The 22737-nt window shown below is 40.0% G+C and overlaps 1 protein-coding gene across 4 annotated transcripts; it reads right to left on the bottom strand.

Annotated features, from left to right (window-relative positions):
• Positions 1–498: 498 nt before the first annotated feature.
• LOC147625791 (pentatricopeptide repeat-containing protein At1g20230-like) lies at positions 499–3888 on the bottom strand. 4 transcript variants are annotated; one of them, XM_086817359.1, is made up of 4 exons: positions 1684–3888; positions 1469–1580; positions 1191–1314; positions 499–1090 (listed from the first exon to the last, which is right to left on the bottom strand). In XM_086817359.1, exon 1 carries the CDS (start codon positions 3783–3785, stop codon positions 1704–1706), a length of 2082 nt encoding a protein of 693 aa, XP_086673485.1. In that variant the 5' UTR covers positions 3786–3888; the 3' UTR covers positions 499–1090; positions 1191–1314; positions 1469–1580; positions 1684–1703. The 4 variants fall into 4 exon arrangements, with proteins under 4 accessions (XP_086673485.1, XP_086673486.1, XP_086673483.1 ...); XM_086817360.1 differs by having other exon boundaries at positions 1469–1539; XM_086817357.1 differs by having other exon boundaries at positions 1469–3888.
• Between the last annotated feature and the right edge of the window lie 18849 nt (positions 3889–22737).

Below are 22737 nucleotides of genomic sequence, written 5' to 3'. Positions count from 1 at the left end.
TGGAGGAGAAGGTGGGCAGGACAGGAGAGACGGTGGGCAGGTGAAGAGGCAGGCAAGAGAGGTCGCGGAAGGTTGGAGAACAAGTGGAATGGCCGGCAGCAGGTGAAATGGCTGGGAACAGGAGAAATGTGGTCAGATAAAGGGAGGGGGTGCACAGCAGTAGGGGGGGACCATGTAAGTGTTTGAAAAGTTGAGGAGTGCAACAAGAATTTAGCAAACACAAGCACACACTAGAAACCCTAATCTAATTGTATTATGTACAATGAACAGTGCTCTGAATATATCAAAAATAATCACAGAGCACTCCCATCTACTGTAGACTCCTATCTCTTGGCACAAACGCTAGCTGGGAATCAAATTCCAGCTCTTCCAGATCGTCTCCTGTGTCACCTTACAGAAGGGTCACACCATTATCGTGACAACATGGCAGGCACCCATATTGGGGGACTTTGAGATTTGTATTATGTATGTAATTCTTAATTCATGTTTTATTGGACATCGTGCCTTTGCAGGGCAAAACATATGATATCACTTACACATTTTATTACCTTGTTCTAGCAGGAAGCTTAAGCCTTAACTAAGGACAAAATATAATCATGCTTGCATCTCGCAAGACAGAGATGCAAGGTCATGGCAAGACAGAGATGCTATTTGACTTTGTTTCTTGCTGAAAGGCAACATCCCATGTGCATCACGTGAGGGCAAGAGTACAAAATCCGGATATGGGGAAGAAGCTGGAATCTCAAGAGTGCAAGAGACATTTGCATGTGTGATTTCATGGTAGGTGGGCAGATCCCACATAGGTAATGTGATCTGCATTGATTGCATAAAGAAAGAGCACTCTTAGATCTCTCTTTTTATAAGCACAAATAACACCGGACTTGTCATGGCCGTATCCAGCAATGTGGTTTCTCATCCTCTACCGGCATGGTTGCATGACGCTCCTTTATTCCTCCTCTATATTTTGTGTCCATGTAATGGCACCTAAAGTCACAAGCTGTCCTAAAACAACCAAATATTGTAGCACGTCAACATACGCCCTCTGCTTCTACCTATTCCAAACGACTTACTCACCCTTAATCAGCATACCCTGCAAGTATGACCACCGACAACTCATCAGAGCGTCCCATGCATTACAAGTGAGTCCAACAAAACCTAAAAACAAGCTTCGAAGAGGATAGATGTTATACCTTCTGGGATGTATAGTTGAGATTGTTAAATTTTGTAGCTGTTGAAAGCATGAGAAATACTTGCCCATATTCAACGTACCCTCGTATGACAGTACTCCAAGAATCATAACTCATGTAGCCCAACCTGAAGAAAAAAACAACTTGGGCATAAGGCAATACCTCCACACACCATAAACATTAGAATGATAAAAGCTCTAGTCCACTACCACTAGTAAGCAAGTTCATCTACTTGACTTCTGCACAACAACAACAAACAGGCTCTTGGTAAGAGATCCAACCAAATGCATGCCACCCTATGCCCTTTACTGCTTCTCTTTCATGCTCATCGTCTCTTGGCAACATTGTTCTCCTGTAATCATGCTCTTAATAGTTCCAATTGCAAACCTGTGCCTACTCAACGTAGAGCTAAACCTTTCATTAGAGCAAAATAAAAAAGGTTGCTTTTCATTTTGTCCTCAACATTCAAAATCTTCATTGATAAGTGTGCACTAACCAATAGCTATAGCTTGTTTCTCAACATGCTGACATACCCAACAGTTCCCGCACCACTAAGTTAACCTGTGGTGTATACCCTTTCACCTCCATTTGGGTATTTAGCCTCCTCGACATGGCATATATCTCTTCACTTTGTGGGTGGCTTTTGTCTCCAACTATAAACTCGTGAACCTTATCGTCTGCCTCAATCCATGCTTTTCCCGGTTTTTTCTGTACACCAGTGCATTGTCTGAGCTCTTGTATTGTACTGCAATATTTTGACATGCTAGCATCAGAATATATGTCGGACATGAGCATGTATCCAGTGCTATCAAGAGGATTAATCTGAAGAACTTGATCAAAGCACCGTCTCCCCAACTCAACATTACCAAACGTTCTACCAGCAGTGAGCAAAGATCTCCAGCCGTTAAGATCAATGTGGACAGTAGAAAGTAGATTCTCAGCCTCCTTCAAGTGCCCAGCACGTGCAAGAAGATCCACCATGCAGATATGATGATGGGAATTTGGTATGATCCCATGATTATCTTTCATAAGTTTGAAGTACTTACAGCCTTCATTGACTAGCCCTGCATGACTGCATGCAGTAAGAATACTGACAAATATAGCTTCATTTGGCTTAATGCCATCGCGCAGCATGTCATCAAAGCATTGGAGAGCAAGCTTGACGTTGCCACACTGGGAATACCCTTCAATTATTGCACCCCACGAAACAACATTTCGATATGGCAGCTCCTTGAGCAGTTTGTGTGACTCCTTTGAACTACCACATCTTGCATACATGTCAACTAGTGCATTCCCCACTATGATATCCTGTATCCCACTTCTCACTAACTGATCGTGAATCATCCTGCCATCCTTTACAGCTCCCATATTGCCACACGCTTTCAAAATGCTTGAAAATGTGTGTGTGTTTGGATGTACTCCTCCCTCTTGCATCTTGTTGAAAAAATATAAGGCAAGAAGTGCGTCATCATTTTGGATATATCCCCCAATAATTGTAGTCCAAGTTATCACATCCGGCTTGATGCCATCTTGTTGCATAGCCTCAAGGCCTTGCAGAGCAAGATCAAGGTTGCCACACTGAGCATATCCTGTAATTAATGCATTCCAAGGCCCCACGTCTCTAAGTGGCAATTTCGTGAAGACTTTCAGTGAATCCTGCAAGCTACCACATTTCACATACATGTCAACTAGGGCAGTTCCGAGTGCGGTAGCACAATGTAGGTCCATTTCCACAATCTGGTCATGGAAAAGTCTGCCTTGCTTTATGGCTCCTGTGCTACCACACGCCTTCAAAGTGCTCATAAATATCACCTTGTCTGGCTTTATCTCTTCTTCTTGCATTCTTTGGAAACACTCAAGAGCAAGAATGCCATTGTCATTCTGGGTGTATCCTGAGATTACTGCTCCCCACGACACCACGTTCGGTTTCACATCATCTCTTTGCATGTCCTCAAAACACTGCATGGCAAGCTCCATGTCGCCATGTTGGGCATACCCTGCTATCATGGCATTCCACGATACAACATTCCTATACGGCAACGCTGTGAAGAGACGGAATGCCTCCTCCAAGCCACCACTACCACATTTTGCGTACAAATGGATGAGGGCATTTCCGATCACAACATCATTATGTAGATCACCATTTCTAATGATATTATCATGTATGAGCATGCCATGGGTGAGAAGAGCTGATGGGGTTGTGCATGCTTTCAAGGCAGCAAGGCAGATACACTTGTTGCTCTCAAAGCCTGCAAGGACAGCTCGGCAGTACAGTTGGAGGGCAGCTTCACAATGGCCAAGGCTAACATGTGCAGAGATGATGGAGCTCCAGGTGAATACACTAGGGTTTGAGACTGTGTTAAAAACGTGGGCTGCTTCGAGGAGGCTTCCACGGGAGGCAAAGAGGCGGATGAGGTGGTTAGACAAGACTTCGACTGAACCCAGACCAGTAAAGACAAAGAGAGATTGCACTCTTCTGATAGATTGGAGGTCCTGATGATGTTTTGCGCAATCCTGGAGAAGACCATAAGCTTGGTCCTTGGTTATGGCGAAACCCTTGTGTTGCCCGCTCTCTGCAGCCCTAATCACCTCCTGCATCCCTCTTTGAGAAAACCTACGCTTGACCTTTGTATCATCACAGCCAGTGTACAGCTATGGCAGACAGAAACTCTGTTGGAGCCGTGTTAGCTTTTTGTGTAATTTTCACTGCTCAAATGAAAGAAAAACCGGTTGTAATTTTGACTAGCCTGGATTTTAGAGATTCAAAATTTTAAAATTTTAGTTATAAAACAATTAACATATTCCATCCTAGTTATAAAACCATTTAACATATGCATTTTTTTAGGTAGCCCTTTTTTTTCACTGGATAGAAAAAAAGTTTATTTCTTACACTGCACCGACCTTCGCTTCCTAATGAAGTTGGTTTTTGGTTCTGTTTGTTTGATTATGTGAGATCAATCATCAAGGGATCCAAGGGTGAAGGTTTATTTTGCAATGTTTCTAAATTTAATGTAAAGATGTTTTGGTTAGCATTTATTGTTTGTGTAATATAGTAATTGTTTATAGTGAAAAAGTCAATCATCAACAAATCTAAGGTTTATTTTTGCAATTTTGTTTTTTAAAATTCTGGAATTAAAGATAATATATAAGATTACAATAAGAGAATTGATAAAACATTAAAGACAATATATAAGATTACAATAAGAGAATTGATATCAGATACTCATCAACAAGAAGTAAAGAAAAAGATAATATCCCGAGTGCACCTATTTACTTTTCAGAATAATTGCCAGTAAATAAGACAAATGATCTGACATAAACAATGCTTCTCACTTGTTGTGCTATGGGTCATCGTTCGTACAGTTCTTCGAGTGGTAATCCATATGGATTCCGATACCTATGGTCCATAGAGTTGGAAATCAATGGGTGGTATGTCCTATGGGTGCTAGCCAAATGAAGCCAAAAACACAAGCACACCTAGGGTAATGATGGGAATATCTCGCCTGGGGACAAAACTCCTTGATCAGGCTCACTAAGATACAAGAAAAAAGGCGTCTCACAGAGCCTCCTCCTTGTCTGTTTGTGCTAAGACCCATGGATACTTATGTAAATTGCTTGTCATTCTCGTGGCTCTCTTGCTTGATGTGGTGTGACTTCAAGCCTCTTGAGGCTAGCGGGTTTGCAATGCATGTATATTTTATATGCTTAGAATGATTGCTTTTCACCTAGCTTAGACAAGGGATTACATATAGATAAGCCTTCAATGCATTACAAGCTTTCTCCAAAGTTCAAAGCTCCCTCTTACAGTGGCTCACCTCGACGCAAGGAAAAAGGGGGCTCACTGAGCTGCCCCCTTCTTGTTTACGCTAGTGCAAACAAAAAGGGGGCTTTGTGAGCCCCCTTTTTCCCCCTCAATAGCCATGCTGTTGGAGATCCATGGCTGCCGTTTTATGTAAACATTGCTTCTCATTTTCATGCTCTCATTCTCATTTTGGTGTGCACAACCTCCTTGGAGTCTCAATGGTGCATATGGGCTCAAGCATGACTAGTGCAAGTTAAGCCATATGTACTAGAATCATAAAGGCTAACACCTATATGCACTATAATCTCTTGGCCCCACCTAGAGCACCTGGCCCAAGAGGGCCACCAATCAAGCCCAAACATTCCTATAGTATTGCTAAAAAAGAAATAAAGAGAGATAAGATAGACTCAGATCACACACACACACACACAAAGTATATCTTGGAAGAGAGATCGCACACACACACACACACACATAAAGTATATCTTGAAAGAGAGAACACACACACATAAAGTATATCTTAAAAGAGAGATCACACCCACACACACACCCACACACATAAAGTATATCTTGAATGAGAGATCACACACACACACACAAAAAGAGTGAGTTTGTATCATTAAGATGCTTCCTTATTAGCAAGGAAATCTTGCACTACTCTAGTTATCATTGCATGGCAAACTATCCATAAATAAAATGAAAGAATTTTTAGCATTCGAAAAAACATTAAGGAGGTATTAATTCACATAGAGGAATATTGGATAAGTTATTCATATATGTCACATAAAGTACTAAGATTATACATGTGGCTTGAGTATGGCTACATTGGATGGGTTTGCTATTGCTTAGGTCCATGACAATCAAGTCCACAACAATCAAGCTAGATAGGATGAGGATGGTATTATCTACCCATGATTTCTCACTTTCCAACGGGTAAAAGATGGTTTATATGTGTAGTTGAAGATGTGCTTACTACATTATGTTTATAAATATTTGATTCATAACTTTGATTTTGTTTTAGACTTGAAAGAAGAAACACAAATTTCGTCATAAAGAGTAGTGAGGTTGTCTTTGGTTTTTAGGTGCAGCATCCTCCAGGATGGGACCAAAATGTAGAAAGAGGTTTGTCAAAGGTAATTTATTTCCATTAAATATGCATGGTCTATTCCTATTCTTCATGCATTCTACTAAAGCAAAAGATTACTTCTAGTATGCTTTACTTTCTAGACCATCTGAGAGAGCCACAAGTGAGGAGGTATCATCTCGAAAAATCACAAAAGATAACATGATAGTGGACATGGATGCTACTCGAAGTGATGAGGAAACTCAAGATGCACCTTTTGATGGAGTGAGATTGCAAGATGAAACACAAAAATATACAACCCAAGGAGATAGAGTGTATTCATAGGTGTGGATAAGCATGCAGAAGGAGAGCTACTTCTCGCACTATAAGCAACAAGGATCTCAAGCTTTGTTTACGTTTTGAGAATTGTCAGCTAGGTCTATGTTAAATAGTTATTTGTGATTTAACAGGCTTACCCGAGCCCATATTGAGCTCAGTTTGTTCATGTTTTGAGAGTTGTCAGCTAGGTCTATGCTAAATAGTTATTTGTGATTTAATAGGCTAACCTGAGCTCATATTAAGCATGCGAAATAGTTATTTGTGATTTAATAGGCTTATCTGAGCTTATATCGAGCCTACATCATGAGGTCTTTTTATTCTAGAAGTTCGGAATGGCTAATACCTTTCTCTTTTATTCGGAATGGCTAATACCTTTCTCTTTGATCTATTGTCAATCAAAGATAAGAACTAGTTGAGGTGGAAATGGCTCCAGAAAGTAAGTTTAAAATGAAGGTCTTTTTATTCCAAAATTTTGATTCGGCCGATAAAACCTCTCTCTTGGATCTATTGTAAGTCGAAGATAAGAGATGGGTTGAGGTAGAGATGGCTCTAGAAAGGAAGTTTGGAATGAGTCTCTCTTTGATCTATTGTCAATCAAATATAAGAACTAGTTGAGGTGGAAATGGCTCCAGAAAGTAAGTTTAAAATGAAGGTCTTTTTATTCCAAAATTTTGATTCGGCCGATAAAACCTCTCTCTTGGATCTATTGTAAGTCGAAGATAAGAGATGGGTTGAGGTAGAGATGGCTCTAGAAAGGAAGTTTGGAATGAGTCCATGGTATTGCTCTAGCAAGTGTGTTCTCTTAGCTCATTTGGAAGGCAAAAGCATTGATGCTATTGGAATAATAGGACATGTACACGATTAATATACTAATTGCACATGTAGGAGTATTTTACAAGTCTCGGGGGGAAAGGTGATTGACCACTTGAATAGGGAGAATTTCTATCTTGAAGAGTATACATAGCTCTGCACTAAGGTAGTGAAAGATGTGATTTTGAAATAGAGCTTAAAAGATGCAGGCCATTGCAAATCCTACAAATCCACATGGTCACTTCCAGTTGCTATTCAGCTACGATTGGAGTGCAAAAGGAAATGTTTCTTTCTCAAAGTACAAACTCCATATGTTAATCTACATAGGTTTATAACTCTTAAACTCTTGTCTTGTAAAGTATTTCGTAATGACCAAAGTTTTAAAAAAATCATATTAAACTAGGAAGAAGGAGAGATTGTGTTTGATGATCACCACCAAGTCAAACCAAGAAGATGGAGAGATTGTGTTTGATGATCACCACCAAGTCAAACAAACCAGTAAGAAGGAAAGATTGTGTTTAATGATCACCACCAAGTCAAATGATGTCATCGCATCTACACAGTTTGCTGATGCTAACAAGTTTTGCCTATACATGAAGAAGGAGACATATTCATGCTACATGTTTGATCAAGGAAAGCCTATCATCAAGGGATTGAGGGTGTAGGCATGGCTACTTTGAGGACTTCTTTAAGGAGAAAGAGACTTACACATGTATGATGCCTATCATCAAGGGATTGAGGGTGTAGGCATGGCTACTTTGAGGACTTCTTTAAGGAGAAAGAGACTTACACATGTATGATGCCTTCCCTAATATGTGGAAGGATATGAAGTGTGTGCTTAATGTAGACTAGAACCATCACAGTAAAAAGCTCTTTATTTTAGTGAGGGAGGAACTGCAACCTTCATGCTCAAGTGGTAACATACCTTCCCTTACATTGAAGGAATTTGTTTATCCCTTGATGTATTACACATATGTGAATTTCCTTTGTGGAGATGTCATCCCTTCATGGAGATTACACATCTATTGATGTTCTTTTTGTAGAGATGTCACATATGTGGATGTCCTTTGTGGAGATGCCATCCCTTCAGTTGACTGACTGTCTGACATGTGAGAAATGAACATTGTTTGGATTTTGTTTATATTGTGTCTTTCAATGAACATGCAAGGTATGGATATGGGCTTCGTGTATATGTTTAAAAGTTCACGTAGATAGGAGAGTAGTCTATAAATTGGGTGGAGACTCAGCCATAAATTTCTTTCTATACATATACTACTAACTACATATAGCATACAAACTATGAGATGTGGATTAGAACTTCAAAATTAACTTCCAAGATTAAATTAAGGATTCTTTGATTTCATTTCAAAGGTGAATGCTAAAAGACCTTTCTTGATGAGCAAATATGTGCATTGAGGTGGTGAACCCTTTGTGGGCTGACTGTCCCACTAGGTTGGGTGTGGAGCTTATGAATTTTGCTACATGCTCATAGTGGAGCTTATGGATTCTACGACATGTCTAGAGTGGAATGTTGTTGTATATTTGTGCATAAATCTCTTGCAAGATATGCATCTTAATGCACGGCTATGCATTGGAGTCATGTCTCTTAATGTATGCCTTGTGATAGTTATGTATACTCTGTTCAAGTCTATGGGTGGCACTCTACACCCTTAGCAATGCATGCAAGTCAAATCTAGCATACCTTATCACACTCATATTATATGTAAAAATGTCTAAAAACCACTAGAGTCCAGCTTCATCAAGGTGTTGTTATAAACAAAAAATACCAATAACCATTTAGCTTTCTCAACACCTACACTAGTGTATAAAAAAATTACTAGCACTTATTGGTTTCTCATTTTATTATGTTGCTTTCACACACAAAATTGTTATACTTTCCCAAGAAAAATGCACACATGTTTTGCCAAGAAAAATTCACACAAAGGTTCTTATGCTTTGTATTTTAAAGTAATCAACACTCCCATGTTTGATGTAGCTAGACTTTATGTGAGTTATTAAATCTCAAACATTTTTGCTCATTTGGATACACACAATCATGTTACAAATGAAAACTCTTACAAACCTTGTAGTTTCCCATGGTTGGAATGCAAACATGCATGTTGAAAATATCTCATGCTTACTTTCACTTACTTTACACAGCCTATGTGCAAGAGTAGCAACATATGCCTTTAAAATATTCCATGTTTCTTTGCATGGAATCGAACACAATAGTTACAAGGATGTTAATTAGCAGGTCTATAATTGGTTTAACAAACATCATGGTGAAATTAGCTGGCCTATAATTGGTTTGTTAAACATCATGGAAAATTTAGTGAGCCTATAATTGATTTAACAAACATTGTGAAAAAATTAACAAAAATTATGAACAAATGCATAGCCATCCTCTAAATAGCAGAGGTAGTATGTGACCATGCAATTAATTCTTTGACATATGTGTGCCTTTGAGATGGATAGCTATGTTTTTGAGATGGATAGCTATGTGACCATGCAATTAATTCTTTGACATATGTGTGCCTTTGAGATGGATAGCTATGTTTTTATGTTGAATCATATCAATTGAGAGAAACCAATGCTATTGGGGACATGTTTAGCCATTTATATGGTGGTGATGTGTGGGCGTAGACTAATAATGGGATAGAGCAATTTTTCCCTCGAGTGTGTGTAGACACTCATAAGAGTGTCTGTAAGTGACCTTATCATGTCACTTCACTTGTACTTTATTCATTCTCATCAATCTACTTTTAGTGTTGTTGCACTTATCTTATCTCTCTCTCTCCTTTCTTCCTACATATGTGTGTGTGTTGCTACCTCCACTCTCACAATTGTTATCAAAGCAGGTCCTCCTGGCCCTCACTTGAAGTGATGTGGGGTAAATGTTTGGAGGGGGAGTGGTATGTAACCCTCAAATATTTTTAAGAGTTGCATAAGTCATAGACTATGGTTCAAAGGGTCAAAAGGGAGCCCAATGAATAAGGAATTTGTGGAATGGCTAGCCCATGTGGTGGCCAAAAGTAGGTGCCTCAAACAAGTGGCAAAATATGCCAAATGGGTGCATACTTCAACGGAGATGATGCTCAAATCTAGAAATGATTAGGGGGGGATGCTTAAGCAAGATTATGGGCCATAATTAATGGCTAATGGAGATGTACTCAAGCTTATAAAAAGTCACTTCATCTAATGGATCAAATATTTGAACTTTTGAGCTAAATCTCTTGCCTTGTCATTATGCTCTATTATTCACTTTTGTCATTAGCATCATCATTAGTATTAATCTCTTTCTTACTTTCTAACATGCTAATATGATGAGTCTAATACACACCTTAATCAACTCTAGATGTAAATCTCAAGTTTTTATCAGAGCCGCCCATCATCCCTTGAGTAGCTATACACCATAGGATATGTTAGATTAGAAAGACGATTAGCTTTCTTAATTAGTTTTCAAGCAATTTTTTCCTCTTTTTCCAAGCTCCAAAAATTAAGGATTAAGTAATTTTTTGGTTCATTCTCTTCAAAGAAGCACAACTTAGAGATGGTGCATCATCTTAAGGAGCTGCAACACATCAAAGGAGAGCTTTGTTGACAAAAGCATCAAAAGGAGGCAATAGTTGGCAGCAAAAATTCATGCCTAAAGGGTAAAATTTTCAAAATTTTTGTAACATTAGTACAAGCATTTGCTTCTTGGGTTCAATACATATGCTCTGGAGGATATGTACATTGGTTTGTTGAGCATAAATGACAATCATTGAAGCTTAAATTGTCAAACCATTCTCAGCTTTGTTACCAAAAAATTACCTCTATTAATAGGATAATTAGTACCAATTATAGCAAATTCCAGAGCCATTGAGGAATCTGTTCTACAATTGGAGAATTGCTAAACACTTATACATCATTAAAACTAATTTTCCCCTTGGTTTAGTACTCCAAATCAACGTATTTTCTACTTTTATAGTTTTTGAATTTGGGAAGTGTTAATCTCATCAAATGCATATCTCCACTTTTATAAAGGACTAGACACTAGCTTTGGGTAACCCCATTACAAGACCTTCACATTACCATAATGAAACCATGTCAAATCCACTCATAGTAGATAGATTTGATGGTGAAGGTTTTCTTACACGCAGGTAAAACTCAAGTTTCTCTCATGAAAAATGGGTTTTGGGGGATAGTAAGTGGAAGAGAGTAATGTCTAGGATTAAAAGGGGAAGATCAAAGATTTTGGATAAGAAGAGATGAGAGGGCTCTAGCCATCATTCCATTAGGGCTAGGTGAAAATTTCATCCATAACATTGCCCAAACGCCTGCGATGCTATGACCTGAGCGTCTCGCTCGCCGCCCGCTCCCCGATATGCTTACTCGGCCCGGTCGTGAGCCCTCATGCAGTCACTATGGACCGCGTGACATTCCCTCCCCTTTAAGAAGAGTTTTTGCCCACGAAAACAAACTCTGGAAAGTTCTTGGTAAGCGTACTGAAGTGTTCCCATGTGGGCACGTCTTCCTCTCTATCTTTCCACTTAACAAGTGCCTCTCGGTACATAATATGCCTCGTGTTCCGATCTCTAAATTCGAGAATCTTCTCAGGTTCATGTGGAAGCATCATTGGTTCAATAAGCTCCACCAAAATGCTTGGAGAAACTACGTTCTCTTTATGATTCATAGTTTTTTGTAGTCTACTGACGTGAAAAACAAGATGAACTCGAGAGTTCTCTAGCAACTCAAGTTTGTATGCTAATCCACCAACCTTCTTAAGGATTTTAAAGGGACCACAATATCTAGGCGAAAGTTTTTGACACTTTCCTATTTTAAAGGTTACTTCTCTATGACCCTGTCCGCATACGTCTTCGCACGATCTTGTGCACTGCATATGCTATCTTTAGCTGCCTGTAGCATATCTTGCATGTCTTCAAAGAAATCCTTAACAGACCTTCTCTGTCCCTACAACTAAAAGAGACCTCAACTGAAACCAGACATCAACATGAATGGGCTAAATCTAGTTGCCGAATGTTTTGAACTATTATAAGCAAACTCCAAATGTGGTAGGTGATGAAAAACAGGTAAAGGGAGAGGAGACACACACACAGGAGCAAACCCTAATGTATATTGCAAACCCTAACCATAGAGGGAAGCCATCTCCCTTCTCACACAATGCATAAAGCCCTTATCCATAATCTACAACACACACTATGTGTTGTGTCCACACACAGCTAACCCTAGCTAAAGTCCACACACTATGACCAGCTGGACGCGGTCATTTATGTCTCACACATGTTACTACCTAACATGCTACCTAACATGCCAGCACATAGTGCAACTGGCACATCTGACATCGAGCTTGAATCTCAACAACCCCTCTCAAGCTCATGATGTACTGCCATAGATGAAGATGTAGATGAGCTTGGGCTATCAAAGCTCTCAATACTCCCCCTCAAGCTCATCCCATGTACTCCCAATATAGTACGGAAGTACTCAAACTCCCTGCTAAGTGGCTTTGTAAAGATGTCGGCCACCTGCTCTTCAGTCTTCACATACTGCAAATCCACTGTACCATCCAACACTTTCCCTCTGACAAAATGATAGTGGACCTCTATGTGTTTGGTCCGCGCATGAAAAACTAGATTCTTGGCCAACTGTATGCTGCTCATGTTGTCACAAATGAATGACAACCTTGCCATCAATAGGCTCACCCAAATCAGCCACCACGAGACTCTTTAACCATACTCCTTCACATGTAGCAATGGCTGCACCCCTGTATTCAGCCTCTGTACTAGATAAAGCAACAGTAGGTTGCTTCTTGCTACTCCAACTCACCACTGCACAAATGTAAAGGCATAACCACTAGTAGACCTCCTGTCATACGAGCTACCTGCCCAATCTGCGTCTGTGTAGCCATGTACATCCAAGTTACCATGCTCATAAAGAAGACCATAATGTGCAGTGGTCTTTATAATGCATCTCACTGCATCCAAATGAGGTTTTCTGGGGCTCTGCATAAATTGGCTTACTAGCCCCACAGCATAACTGAGATCCGGGCGTGTGATAGTCATGTAAATAAGACTGCCAACAACCATCTTTCTATACATAGATGGATCATCCAACTCTTCACCAAAATCAGCCCGCGCTTCACATTCTGCTCCAAAGGTGTACTCATTGGCTTACACCCTGTCATCCCATATTTTGCCAACATATCCAATGCATATTGGCGTTGCACTAACCATGACCTACATGGTCTTTGATCACTTCAATCCCAAGAAAATATCTCAATTCACCCAAGTCTTTCATGTCAAACTGTCCACTCAATGCCTTCTTCACATGCATAACATCTGTAGCATGATCTCCTATGACAATCAAATCATCCACATAGATGACAAGTAAGACAATCCCATGATCTGTTTTCTTTACATAGGGTGAAGAATCTGCTGAAGAAACCTGAAATCCAAGGGAGATAAGATATCAGCTTATCTTATCACTCCAAGCACAAGGTGCTTGCTTCAAACCATATAATGCTTTCTTTAATCTGCATACATGAGTGGGATACCTCGGGTGTACATATCCTTCTAGCTATGCCATATAAACTTCCTCTTGTAGATCATCATTTAGAAATGCATTTTTCATGTCCATTTGATGCATTTCCCAACCATTTGTTGCAGCCATAGCAATGACTGCTCTCACTGTTCCCAATGTTTCATCATAGTCCAAGCCTTGGGTTTGTGCATAACCCTTAGCTACCAACCGCGCTTTATGACGCTCAATGGAACCATCTGATTTGCATTTCACCTTATAAACCCATTTGCAACCAATGACATTTTTGCCTTGTGGTTGGTAAGGCAACCAAATCCCATGTTTCATTATGGACCAATGCGTCCATCTCAACATCCATTGCCTTCTCCCATACATGCTTCCCAATAGCTTCTGTATAGCATGTAGGTTCCATATGCTTCACCAAAGAGGTCATATATGCATAATGCATAGCAAAGTCACGATATGTCAACTTGTCAACTAGATACCTGACCCTTTGGGATCTCCGCAATGCATGCGGATCACTCTGAACACCTGTCACTCTAGCATGTGGAGGCACATATCTATCCTCCCTTGCACCTGGTCTGCGTAAAACTGGTATGCCAAGTTCCTCATCCAAACTCTCTGAACTTCACGACTCATAACCTGTAATGCCAATTCCTTCAACCTTCTTTTTCCCTTTATCCACAGCACTACTCCCAGTGCTCACACTCATGTCTCAAGCGTCCTGACCATGGACGTATAGTGCTACTCTCAGACTCTGCTGCCCGGACATAGAAATAGAACTTGCTTGTGGCAAGTTCACATGCACATTAGCATCAATGGAATCAATGACACCCTCATCCTTTGCTTTGTACCAACTAGCAAGTTCATCAAACACCACATCTCGTGAGATAACCACTTGCCTAGTTTGTAGATTGTAACATTTAAATGCCTTGCGATCCTGTGCATACCCAACAAAAACGCACTTTTCTGCCTTAGGATCCAACTTCCTCCTTCTCATGTACATAAGCTATGCAACCAAACACTTTGAGGTGTCCAATGTCTAGCCTAAAACCTGTAAGCCACCTCTCTAGCGTACTTCCATGTATGGCTGTTGTGGGTATCTTATTGAGTACATACACCGCTGTGGCACATGCTTCTACCCAATAATAGTCTGGCATGCTCTTTTCATTGAGCATCGCCCTGGCCACATCATAAATGACCCTATTCTTCCTCTCAGCAACACCATTTTGCTGAGGTGTGTACCTGCAAGTTAACTGCCTTCTTATGCCATGCTTTCTCAAGAAATTCTCAAAAGCATGTGAGGTATATTCACCATCTCCATCTGTCCTCCTCAAACATTTTATCCAAGAGCCATATTGCTTCTCTGCAAAAGCTTTGAAGTCCATAAACTTTCCCAACACTTCACTTTTCTCTCTCTGAGAAAGTAAATCCAAGTCATTCTACTGAAATCATCAATGAATGTCACATAATACAAGCTGCCTTTAATGGATGGGTTTTGTGCAGGACGCCATATCTCAAGTGGCCTGCTACTCATGTTGCCTTCTTTAGAAAATGGCAACCTCGCTTGCTTTCCAAACTGGCAAGCATCACAGACATGCATATTCCCATCATACTTGAATCTAGGCAGCCCACTAACAATGCCTCTTGCCTGCATGTTCTTTAACCTTTTTATGTTCATATGTCCAATCCTTTTATGCCACATGTCAATGTCCTGTACCACATTTTGGCTTTTAGAGAACATGGCTGATTTCAACTCAGGAATCCCAGCATCCAACTTAAATAACCTACCTTCTTTCTTGCCTTTGGCAATGACTTTACATCCATTTTTGAAATCCTCAACGAAGCAACCATGCTCATTTTGAAACGAACCTGTAGACCTTGTTCGACCATTTGACCAATTGAGGCCAAACTTTTTGTAATAGAAGGCACATACAAGACATCTGCCATAGACTTTGTTTCACCATTGTGCATAACCAATGGTACACTTCCAACATGTGTGATAGCATGTTGGGTATCATCTCCTGTCTCCACATAGCCTTTCACATCCATAGGTTTCATATGCTCAAACCATTCACCATGACAAGTCATATGGTTTGATGCTGCAGAGTCCATATACCAAGTGTAATCACTTTCACCATTTGTCATCATAGATCCCACAACATGTTTCATGGCAAACAAGTGATTTGCACTGCCATCATTACTGCTTCATGCATTATTTCCACCACCATGTTGTGCATAATGTCCACCATGTTGTGCTCTACCCCCTCTCAAATCATTTTATTTGTGGAAACAATCACGTGCCATATGACCAAATTTCCCACAGTAATGGCATTCCATATTTTGCATAAATGTTTGATGGCCTTGCCAACATCCTCTACCACAAGGATTACCTCTGCCTTCACGACCACCTCTACCACGAGGATTACCTCTGCCTCTCTGAGGTGTATATCCACGACCACCTCTAGCACCATATGTAGGCTAAAAATTCTGTTGTGGTGACCTATCCTGCCATCCAGACCATTACCACACAACCATGTGATGCAAACCTCCCCCTGCCTCTAAATCCCCTTTGTGAATAGAAAGCGTGATTCCTGCCATTATCATCATGGCTAGTAGATGCATCATGAAAAGAGTCACTGAGTTTGATTTCCTTAACAAGCAAGAGTGAAACCAACTCATCAAAATCTGGTAAACCTGTACTCCGAACCGAGATAGATGTATCAAAAGACTTATACTCCTTGCCAAGACCACGCAAGGCAATGTCTACCAAATCATCATCAGGCATGGGGGCATTGATTGTTGCTAATGCATCTGCATACTTCTTTATCTCTTGTACATAATCATGGATGCTCCTTCCTTTCCGTTTCACATTATGAATCTGTTGTCTCAACTAAGACTTACGAGCACTAGTATTTGTATCAAACAGCTTTACCAATGTATCCCATGCATCCTTGGGATTCTCAGCATCATGTATATGTATGAGTATAGCATCCGAGATACATATAGACAGGTAATGCAAAACTTTGTATGCTCTTTCTGACCATTGCTTATTATGAGCTACACAACCTGTTGCTGTGTAGGTTGTCGGGGTAGTTTCGGCTCTGGCTCCGCACCTGTAACAAGGTTCCAAAACCCTTTTTCCTTCAGAAACCTTTTAATCATGTACTTCCATGCCTGGAAGTTCTTACTTGCTCAATGCAAATGCACCTTTCGCACATGTCCAAATCTGTAAACGAGCCTTCCTTAGCTCAACCACACTCTAATAAGTGTTCCAGATACTCCAAAGTACTCAACAAACTTCACTTTTGATGTAGAAAATCAAACTGATTGCATCCAAAATGAACTGGCATAGGCAGTCCAAGGTACCTTGTTTTGGCACGCGTTCCAAGGCTTCAAATTGCAATGAAGTGGTTCAATCAAGTGTGGATAACTTGCATTGACACCTAAACAAGCTCAATGTTGCATATCAACACCAACCAAGGTGCGTACATACCAAATTTGTCAAATCCCCTTCTCTGTTTTGAGAAAAACCAGTAAAACTAGAAAAGACCAGTAGAGTAAAAGTGCTCTAATTCCTTTGATTCTTGTCCAAATTGAGAGATCAGGCATTCATTAGCTTAGCATTGATGTCTACTAACTCCATGTAAAAGGAATTAGACCAATTATTTAAGTTGAGAGAGTAATTAGTCGATTAATCACCCTCTATTTCACTAATCACAATAGACAGCCTATTTAATCAGCTCCATAATGCATAATTTCTTCAACCAATCATGTAGCAACCTCCTCAAGTATGTGTATCACACAATTGCTAAGTAATTTTTGCGTTTAATCAATCACACAAGTAGAATTTGGCCTCCACTTATCAAAAAATATGAGAAAACTACTCCGTTTCTGCATATCTGCCTGCGCCGCGCCTGCCGCCCATAGGGTTGATTTGAGAAGTTTATAATGATAATTGATGTTATATTTAGATGCCCAACACACCTAGGCATGTGCCCTATCCATCAATGTAGTGATTTTTGCAAAAAAACTAGCTTTACTTGCATCCACAATGAGCATCATTTCTCTATTTTTGTGAAGGCTTCAAACTAGTGATTTTCCTCTCACATAAATGCATCAACTCTGCTCCAAATTCAATGTAGGGCTTGCACATGAGTTGCCAATACATTAATCCTTGTCACATACATATTCCTTTACCAAATTGCATCCATTTGCACAATACATCACTGCTTTCAAGCTCCAATGGCAAAAAACAAAATTTTCTTTTGCTTTAGGCAACCCTGATTTGCCTTGTTTGTGCTTGAATCACTTGCAATCTGCTCAAGGGTGTTTAGCTTTGCTTACCCGTGGTCCTTAGCTCTCATATTTGTTGAGTATTTGTGTGCTCCAAGCTTCACAGCTCCAATGGCAAGCTTCACTGCATTTCTTCACAGCTTCTTCTCCCTCTTCTCTCACTCACTCATAAACCCTAATAGAGAGCACCAGGCTCTGATACCATGATGAAAAACAGGTAAAGGGAGAGGAGACACACACACAGGAGCAAACCTTAATGTATATTGCAAACCCTAACCATAGAGGGAAGCCATCTCCCTTCTCACACAATGCATAAAGCCCTTATCCATAATCTACAACACACACTATGTGTTTTTTCCACACAGAGCTAACCCTAGCTAAAGTCCACACACTATGACCAGCTGGACGCGGTCATTTATGTCTCACACATGTTACTACCTAACATGCCAACACATAGTGCAACTGGCACAAGCTGACGTCGAGCTTGAATCTCAACAGTAGGTACTCCTCCCAATTGGATTGCCTTTTACTACTGACATACGCTCAAAGCATGTCTTCCAACACTTGGTTAACTCGTTCTGCTTGATCCCATCAAACTACGGATGATCTGTTGTACTCATACTCAAGATTAGTGTCCAACTTTTTGAAAACTTCCCTCCAAAAACTTCCTATCTCTATCAAAAACTATATCCGTGTGAGCAAGCCATATAGCATGTAGAGATGCTCGATAAATAACCTAGATAACTCATGAGTTTTTACCTCCTTTTTAGTAGGTATAAACTTGACCATCTTGGTCAATCTGTCAACCACTACCCAAACCAAATCATTCCCTCAATTCGTTCTAGGTAAACCCATGGTGAAATCCATGGAAATACTTTCCCATTTCCATTTGGGAATGTCCAATGGATGAAGCAAACCTCCAACCTTGGGGTGCTCATGTTTATTAACTTAACACTTCTTGCATTTCAGCACAAAGTTCTGGACATCCTTAAATAAACTAGGCCAATAAAATTCTTTTAACTAGTGGATAGGTCTTTTGTATCCCAGGATGACCAGCACTTGAATTATTGTGACTTTCAATAAAAATTTGGCACCGAAAATCACCAATAGTTGGTACACAAACTCTACCTTTGTAGAGAAGGTACTCATCATCGTCAATGGAATAGTGTGTACTATTCCCCTCATTGAACTTTATCACCCCCAAATGAACCAATGTCAAATGGTTGTGAAGGGTCCACCCCTGAGCTCTTCATCTTGGTACATAACCCAAGACTCGCCTAGTCTCTTCGAACTAATTCGTGCTCTTCTTCTCGTGGAAACCTCGGCTGGTCACTCCGGACTAGCACTCCTTTCTAACGAGGAAAGTGTAGGCTGCTAGCAAGTGCGCGTGCGTACAACAAGCCATACCTATGAGAAAACAAGATCATGCTCACAAATACCACGTATTGAATCCAATATTTTTTTAAAAATTACATTTAAACTCAACTCGTTCACCATCAGCATGCGACTCAATGCATCCGCCCACTACGTTAAACTTACCTTTCTAGTAACGGAGTTTTAGGTAAAACTCTTGTAGAAGCTCCGTCCATTGAGCTTTTCTACCCTTCAACTCATTCTGACTAGAAAGCCATTTCAAACTTTCATGGTCCATCCGGACCTTAAAAGTAGCACCATACAAGTAATGTCGTGACTTTTTCAGAGAGCATGAATAATAGCTAGTAACTCTCGCTCTCATAAGCCGAGTAGTTACACTAAGCACGATCAAGCTTTTTGCCTTGCCAATGTGTAAGGGATGTGCACTGATCCTTCCCTAGGAGTTGGTGCCTCTAATGGGTTGAAATAAAGTCATTACCTATCACATCGAACAAAATATTATGGTGGTGAATGTGATGAGGCCAACTTTCACCTCCCACTAAGTCCTCCTTTATTGGATCTAGCAATGTGAAATAATATAAAATTTTCTCCTATAGACCCCTATTCATATGAAAGCATAGTATCTCCTTGTTATAGTTCTTGTGATGGCCTCCTTCTTTTGGTCGAGGAGTACCAAGATTCATGAATCTGCATGATGCAATAATCATTGGATCATGTATTATGCACCAAGCTCATATCCATAAGAGGAGATCTTGTCATTGCCTCTCTATATTGTCAAAGAGAGCTAGATCAAAGAATGCCTACTATAGCAAAGAAGAAAAGGGCTTGGCCCTTGGTAGCCTATGTATCCGAGGAGAGAAAAAGGCTCAACCCTTGGTGCCTACGTAGAGGAATATTTAAAAGCATGGGTTGAATTGAGTTCTTAACTAAGATGACATCTCTACTCACCGAAATTTACTTTGGATGATGGTAAACTTTACACCCTTTGCTTTCTGAGCTGTATCCCACAAAAATACGTTTTACTACCTTATTGTCCAGCTTATTGCATTGTTGCTCATACACAAGAGTATAAGCAAGATAACTAAAACATACAAATGGGCCATAGAGAGCTTCCTGCCATTCCAAGCTTTATAAGGGTTAATTGTCTGTACGGCCTTAGTGGGACATTTGTTTAGCACATAAGTGGCACACATAATTGCCTCCAACCACATAATTATCTGTAAGGCCTTGGTGGAACATCCGTTTAGCACATAAGTGGCACACATAATTGCCTCCAACCGCATAATTTTCTGTAAGGCCTTGGTGGGACATTCATTTAGCACATAAGTGGCACACAAAAAGACATGAGGAAAATCTTGGGCTTTAACCATGAAATGTGGCATCTCCATGAGAGATCTATTCTTCCTCTCAACTACATCATTTTGCTGCTGAGGTGTATAAGCATTGTGCATTGGTGTTTTATGCCTCTTTTAGCCATATATATGAATCTCCTTTAACATATACTTCCCCCGTTGATCTACATGAAGGGTGCCAACTTTATATGTAGACACATTTTCAACCATGTGTCTAAATCATGTAAAAGCCTTTGACTTAGCCTTCAATAGATACAATGCCTAGAAAAGTCACAAAGTAGAGATATCCCTCGATTAATGGTGTCCTCATGGTACCACATGCATCTCTATACATAAGCTTTAATTTTTGGACAGCCCTAATTGATCCATCTTCTGGGAATGATGCACGTTTCATCTTGCCCAAAATGCACCCCTCACATACATGTTTGACAAGGGCCTCACAAGCTTTGGCAACTTTAACACCATCTCTTGCCTTTTAAGGTGCAACAATCTACAAAAATTCAAGTGACCAAAGCAGGCATGCCATAGATCCGTCACTCATAGCCCGTGTGGTAGTAAACTGAATAAGCATTATGTGCCAATCTCTCATACCTGTCCAACCTTTAAAGCCCATGGCTTAGAATACCATTACCATAGTGATGTCTCCATCACTGACCTCATGAATTGCACACTTGTCATAAAAAAATATAACCACTGGGCCTACCCTAAGGGCCTACCCTAATGGCAGAGACTATGATAACAAGTTCTTTTTGATACCTGGCACAAATAAGACTTTTGAGAGAGTGGTTATCCCACCATTTGCAGTATTTTGCCAGTAGTGATGAGAACAACCTTACCAAGTCCTTTTACTGGATATACAAGGAGTTGTTTGCACATGTGACTTTTCTCCTTGAGGATCAAACTCAAGTGAGGAAAATAAATCATGCTAATCTATCAACTGACATGCATTGGTCAGGGATAAAAGAATCATAATTCATTGTAGTGCACAATGAATACCCAATCATCTTATGCATAGTTCACTGACACCTCCTTTTCAGCACCTTAGTGCTGATGCATCAACCTAGAGCCATGCCTAACTGTTTCTTCTTCTCCTTTTCCTTCTCTATTATGACCTGGCTTTTTCTGACAGTAGTTGTAACTTGCCTTTCTTCTTAGGTTTATCACTCCCCTTCTTGGCATCTTTTCTAGAAGACTAGGTTGATTCTGCCTTTGGCTTATAGCCACCCTAAGAAAAGGCTTTACTTTTACCTTAATCTCCTACACGCATACTAGTTCGGTGCTAAGATTACTCTTCGTCTAAAAGCATTGAAACCAACTCATCAAAAGTAAGGGCATTGGGTTTACCCTTTATTCATGAGCTTGCGTGTAGATACAAAACCTTGGTATGAATCCAGTAGAGTTGTGAGAATAGTAGATATCAAAGAACTGTCTAGATAGGCTTCAGTATTACACATGTATGTATACATACATACATACATGTATATGTATATGTATATGTATACACACACACACACACACAAAGGGCTTTGCCCAACCAAGTTGAGTCTTTGGGCCATGTCTGTACACATTCATCGTTGTAGAGACACCTCCAACTACTCAAGTCTTGCAAAGTCACCCCCATGAAATCTGTCATGCCTAGTTAGATTAAACCTTATAGCAATTTGAAATTCATCCATCCAACCAAATGAAGAGGGGCATCCCACATATTAGAGAGGCAGCTAGAAAATGAAGAGATAAAAATTGAGCAAAACAAAAAAAAATGAGTGAGAAGGAAAGGAATAACATGCATCCTCTAGTTGAAAACCAACATGATCAAGTTGAAGACCGACTCTAGTTGAAATTTTTAATTTTAGAAGATACATCTATAGTCACATGAAGTTGCTTATTTCACTTAACCACATCATCAAACATCTATCTCCTTAAATACTATAAATTTGACTATATCGTCCACTTGTCTATATCAAGTACTCTCTAAAA

The sequence above is a fragment of the Cibotium barometz genome, chromosome 23, assembly GCF_041138505.1.
Source record: "Cibotium barometz isolate CiBa-2024 chromosome 23, ASM4113850v1, whole genome shotgun sequence".
In the NCBI taxonomy this organism is placed as follows: domain Eukaryota; kingdom Viridiplantae; phylum Streptophyta; class Polypodiopsida; order Cyatheales; family Cibotiaceae; genus Cibotium; species Cibotium barometz.
This window is presented reverse-complemented; position numbering and strand designations above follow the sequence as displayed.